General features: G+C 30.8%; 2 protein-coding genes across 2 annotated transcripts; one reads left to right on the plus strand and one right to left on the minus strand.

Moving 5' to 3' along the window:
* Positions 1-592: 592 nt before the first annotated feature.
* Positions 593-2,220, plus strand: LOC108743864. The gene is made up of 4 exons (XM_018479462.1): positions 593-748; positions 811-892; positions 962-1,279; positions 1,961-2,220. Exons 1-4 carry the CDS (start codon positions 740-742, stop codon positions 2,158-2,160), a joined length of 609 nt encoding a protein of 202 aa, XP_018334964.1. The 5' UTR covers positions 593-739; the 3' UTR covers positions 2,161-2,220.
* A 302-nt stretch (positions 2,221-2,522) lies between these two features.
* Positions 2,523-5,690, minus strand: LOC108743866 (serine/threonine-protein kinase pelle). Its single transcript, XM_018479463.2, has 6 exons — positions 5,195-5,690; positions 4,683-5,132; positions 4,450-4,615; positions 4,208-4,355; positions 3,589-3,729; positions 2,523-3,212 (listed from the first exon to the last, which is right to left on the minus strand). Exons 1-6 carry the CDS (start codon positions 5,312-5,314, stop codon positions 2,717-2,719), a joined length of 1,521 nt encoding a protein of 506 aa, XP_018334965.1. The 5' UTR covers positions 5,315-5,690; the 3' UTR covers positions 2,523-2,716.
* Positions 5,691-6,214: the final 524 nt, after the last annotated feature.

The raw sequence follows: 6,214 nt of genomic DNA on the forward strand, positions 1-6,214 counted from the left end.
GTTTAAAGAAGCAATCTTCAATTTGTGTTTGTATTTATGTATAACAATCGTCAACTTTTGCTAACACTTTGTGTTTACTTCACAAAGATTGCTCGGGTAAGATGCATTCTAACCAGATAATATACAAATTTTGAATATATCCGCTTATTAACTACAATGTCTCTGCAATACGCACTTTTACTTCTTATAACGTAGTTCATATATATTAACATTAAAAGATATCTACACAATTAATTTTTTGTGAAATTGCAAGACATTTTTTCCCTGTAAATTTTTCCCTAATACCTAATTATGGAGTAATTAGCAATTAAAAATTATACTAACTGGCTTTTCTTTTGAAAATTGTATCTAGGCAAAAATCGCTGCTAACAATTGAAACAAAAGCAGTGCAAATACGTCTGTTTTGTTTTGTACGCCATGTTTTGCTAATTAACTACATAATTTTTAATTGCTGGTTACTCGATTATAGTGCATCCGATCGAAAAATTAAGAAGAAAAAAGTTTTTAGAATTATAAAAAGCGCCGAATACTGCACAAAAATAAATGTATGACAATAAAATATTTTCCGAATTTATAATTTTTTTAGTCAAATTTCTATTATCCTTTCAACGTTTTCGGAACATTTTGGTTCGTAGCAGGACCGGCTTTTATACTTTCTGCAAACACGTATATTGACAAGTGGGTTAGAGAATCTGTAGTAAACGCAGTTTTGCTATTAATTACTTTTGGAGGGCACCTGATGTTTTTGGTAATATTTATACCTAATAAAGATATTAAAAAACAGCACTTATTATGGTACGATAATTTCAGGTTTTAACCATGCCATCAAGAGCTAATAAAAATTTTCCTTATCATGTAAGAACTTCTCAAATTGGTATCATGGAAGTAGCAGGTAATAAGTAGCATTTTTTATAAAAACCATTGCGGTCTGCAAATTTATTTGTGTACTTACTTCTTTCAGGACCAAATTCTCCTGGTCATTTTAATCATTACCCTTATGAACCATCAGCTGATCCATACGAACAAACTGTTATAATACCTTTAACCAAAAGAACTGAAGAATTGTTTGGGGGAATTTATGCTCATAAATTAAATTCATCCACAAGAAGTACTAATAATTCTCAAAACAATCTTATGAAAGATGTAGAAGAACGAAGATTAGCTATAGACATTATACCAGACTCACGAATGCAAAATGTTCTATCCTGGGCTATTGCCAAAGATTGTTCTTCACTTTCAGTTCCTACATTCGAAAGGATTTATCAAGGGGATAGTTTCCGTAACTCATATTTATTTATTTATTTATTTGCTTTAAAAGTAATGAAATCTGAAGAGATTTTGCCAAAATTTGTTCTTAACTGTTTTTTTATTATTTATTGTCATTATATATCCAGTAACATTAAGAAAAACTTCAATTTAACGTTTAAAAGTTAATTTCTCTCATTTTAAAATTCAAATAAATTCGAAATAATTGAAATGCAGTTTTCTACATTAACGTCAATCTGAAGGGCCTGTCAGTTCTTGTAAATGTTACTAATAAAATGCCTCCTGTTAAATTTGACGAAGTTCTGCGACGACGTCAACCGTGGGCAAAGAAATCACTAGTGAACTCAATTGAATTATAGATCGAACCTCTAGTGAACGCAATTAAAACATAGATTAGTTATTTACCAAAATAAAATTTTTAGAATTGAATTGCGCCTGTCTACCTGTTAATCCATTTATTTGTCTGAGCTAATCTCTGAAACGTCCGGGTTCAATGTAATGCTTCCCTTTTCGATTTCAGTTTAGGCTATGTTTCATCTCAATATTTCAAATAATTTTGGAAAATTTTCTCAGAAACTTGGCTGCACAATACAATTACTGTTTGGTTTAGTTTGGATAATTGAATTATTTGATTATTCTTTGTTATTTTTAACTACCTATAGCTAAACGTGTTTCCTTTTATATACTTTTTCAGGATCTACCCAAAGTAGAAGAGACGAAACCGAAAATCCTTACTCAAGTCCTACTTTCGAAGTTCAAAAGCGTACCGAATTCCCGAGAAATGACTTCAGTGATTACATTAAAGACGTTCCAGTTGAACTATTCACGGTAAGCAAAATGGTTGTAACAACCACCAGCCAAAATAATCATGGAAAAGAGGAGCGAAACGATTAATAAGTAATTTAAACATTCACAAACGCACAATCTTTTTTATTAGTTACTCATAATTTTCAATTTGCTTCCTTTAAATATCTACATTAATTTATAAAGATACATAACAAATACATATCAAAAATTGTACTAGAAGTATAATCTTTAAATAAAAAAATTAGTTTACAAAATTCGCTTCACAATTTTAATTTTAATGCGAGCAGATGACAAGTCTTATTAAACGCAAGGTTGTAAGAATCGAAAACAATTTATCCAATATCTTACTATAAATCTACCCTTAGCAAACTTCTTAAAGCTCTTGTGGCTTATTTATTGAAGTATGTTTCAAAAAGTCCACTCATCAAATATGTAAAATAAAACATAAATTACCACAAAAATAAACATTTATTATTCGTCATCAAAATACATTTTTCATCACGATGATAAGTCAAAACAGTATCCTAGAGAACGTTAGTCATACATTTTTTAATAGGTACTTTAGTCGTAGAATTTTAAATAAATCAACATTGGTTTAAGTTAAACATTAATACAATTTAACAAAAAAATCAGTAGACATTCCTTAATTTACACTAACTCCTTCCAACTGTGTAAGTACATTAACCATTTCCGGACGATCTTTTGGCCTTTCACTGACACATAATTTCCCAATATCTATTAAACTCCTATAACAAACATCCCCACTTTCTACGCGAGTATCCTTTAAATCTAAAATGTCTCCTTCGTAATTTACCACGTGATCCTTTAGAAATTTCTCCTGCCTTTGGTTCGAATAAGCGCTAAGAGATGTAGCAATTTCAAATAGAACTACCCCAAAACTGTACGTATCAACTTTTGTAGAAAATTTCTTAGCCCGAAGGAATTCATCAGGAAGGTAGGGTCTTGTACCATGAATCCTTGACACTTTAATGTGAGTATAATCGGCATGAGGACCTTCTCTAGCAAGGCCAAAATCTCCTATTTTAGCGTTGTTACAAGGATCAAGAAGGATATTCGCCGATTTAATGTCCCCGTGAATTAAAGGCTTCTCGCCTATTGTGTGAAGATATTGAAGACCTCTGTAAAAACAATGATAGATATAAATTGCTGGGGGATCCAAATAACAAATACTATCTTATTAATTATTGAAACACAATAAAAGTAACAGATGGAATATAAATAAATTAGAGCTGAAAGGGTAAGGTTTTTAGTAATATAAAATCAATACCAACGTTTCGCCTCTTGGTATGATACTTTACCAATTACCATTTTAATAGAAATCCTACCACCCTATATTAAGGGGAAGAAATGGATGTCGTAACAATGTTTTGAGCAAAAAGCATTCTGCATTCTTTAAGACACTTTTAAAACACTCATCTGCCAATTAATTCAACTTTTTTTTTGCATACCTATTTGAAAAAACAAATTCACAATTAAATTGTAATTAATTTGTACCTTGCAGTTCCAATGGCAATATTAAGCCTCTGGCGCCATTTTAAAACCTTTTCTTGTTCTTTGACTTTTAGTCTTCTTTCAAGACATCCACCAGACATAAACTGATAAACAAGACAGGGCTGTGGCCCGCCTATGCTATACCTAAAATTTAATAACATCAAATAACGTCATTTTTCTTATTTATTTTTCCATGCATTATATAAAATTGCAAGCAAAAGCTATACTAACTACTAACCACTGCTACTAATAATAATATGAAAATAGCTTTTGTAAGAATCATTAAAAAAAAACATTTAATTTTAAGACCAAGAAGAAACAATTGAAATAGCTATAAAACTATTTATTAACAGGCACTAGGGCAATTGAATAAGGAATAAGAGAGAGGTAAGATGGTAGGACACCTTCTGAGACATGGGCTAGTAAGATAAATTAATAAGAGTAAATAGGGACAAAGGGAGGCCTAGGTTAGATTAGTGTTACCAAATACATACAGATGTGGGATGTTCCAATTTTCTGGAAATGTGGAGATTAGTTCAGGATCGGAGAAAGTAGGGTAATATCTATTCAATCCTCAGACTGATGTTCCTATAATGATAATGACTATTAATAAGGCACATACCCATACAAAGGCAAAATATTATCATGTCTGTAAGCATTTAGACAATGTAATTCAGTTATTGATTGTTTAATCTGTTCACTATGGGACTCTGGATTATCTTCTCTTTGTTCAATTCTTTTTATAGCTACTTCTGTATACTTCCATGTACCTTTAAAAAATTCAGAAAGTATGTTTTAAAAGTCATACAGTTACAGAATGATAGAAATTCTAATTTCATAATCAAATTGTAAATAAAAAAAAACCTTTAAAAACAGTTCCAAATCCTCCCTTTCCCAAAACTGTTGTTGGACTCCAGTTGTTTGTGCTCATTTGAAGTTCTTCATAAGGAATTTGTGGTATAGCACCAGCTGTCTCAGCTACATAAGAAATATCAGATACAAGAAGCCCTTTGGATGTCCCAGTCTGTATCTACAATGTAAAAAGGTATTTTTTTAATTGTGAATGGACTACATAACAAATTTATTTCATTACTGACCCTAGCAAGAGGCAGTCTATGTTTTAAAACCACTTTTTGATTGATACTTTCATTATCTTCTCTACTAACTTCATTCTGATGTTGATCGTTTGGAGCAGCATTAAGGATTTTTATTTGACTTTCAGTTTCAATGCCGTAATTGAAAACATTTTTATGAGTAATGTTTAATGCTTTCTCTGACATGTTATTAAAGTTTTCTAGAGGCACTTTTGCATCTTTTACACATGGATTCTCAATAGTGCACTGTTGAAACTTTCTTGTTAGATCCTTTAAAACTATAAGTCTGTGGTATGGTTGATCAACATATTTCTTAATAATTGTCATTGCATGATAGTGACGCATACGACTAAGCAATACAAACAGTTCCAATACAGTATGATTTTGATGACCCCACTTAGTAAGAAGCTCATCTGATGGTGAAAACCCTCTTGATTCTTGGCGTCGCAAATCCTATTTAATAACAATAAACTAGTCATACTTTTAACAATATTTAAAGTAAATTCCATATTTACCTGTACAGTAAAAGTATCGTACTTCATGTGAGAAACAGCTAGCTCTTCCCATGTTTTATTTTGATCAAGAATTCTACACAATTCTCTTCTTTCTAAATGGGGTAACTGATAAATATACATTATTAATCAGGCAACAAAGGATATAGTATGTAAAAACAAAAGGAAGCAAATAACTACTGCATCACTTCTCATGAAATCTCTGGCTGACAAAGTATTTAGGACAATGTGGGAATTTCCAAAACCACATTGCAAATTGTATGACGAACATAAAAATATTTTATAGGCTGGCATAACGGAAACCCGACTTGTCCATCTCCTTATAACTGGTTCTAAATTTCTCTGTATATTTACATTTCCTTTCACATATCTTCTATTTTTATTCTGCAAATTTTAATTCGTCATACTACACACTATTTTTGTTATTTTCAATTGTTAAAAAATAAGTTTAAGAGAATTTTTTCTAGGATAATTTTAAATATTTTTTTCCTGATATGGATGCATTCATCATCTTCCGTCTCACGTGAGTCGTGAACAACACTCTTAAATAACTTTATTGTGAATATAAATTTCTTTTACTAAGTAACAAACAGTAGGACCATTTATTTCTAGATTGCAAAATAAGTTCATGGTTTACATTAATATATTTATTATTTATAAATGGTCATAGTATTTATAAAGATTACATATCAGTTCCTGAAAACGTTTGCCATTACTCGATCAATTGTGGATCAATCGCAATTTCTGGTATATGTTTCTTGAATCTATGGCAATTTCCATTAATCTATGAACAATTTCTATGTTAGCAGTTGCAATTAATCTATGGTCGCAATCATAGATAAAAGATTATATATATCTTATCTAGGGTTTCAATCTTTCAATCGCATGTCTGCCTTCTGTGGTTTTGTGCCGACTAACCTCAATTATCCTTAATTTTTTGATTTCGTGGCAGATTCACGTTTCGTGTCAAAAGACTTAAATGTAAGTAATAGTTTGGATATTTACACTAAGTAAATATCCAAA

Source organism: Agrilus planipennis, unplaced genomic scaffold (genome assembly GCF_000699045.2).
Source record: "Agrilus planipennis isolate EAB-ADULT unplaced genomic scaffold, Apla_2.0 scaffold1101, whole genome shotgun sequence".
Taxonomy (NCBI): domain Eukaryota; kingdom Metazoa; phylum Arthropoda; class Insecta; order Coleoptera; family Buprestidae; genus Agrilus; species Agrilus planipennis.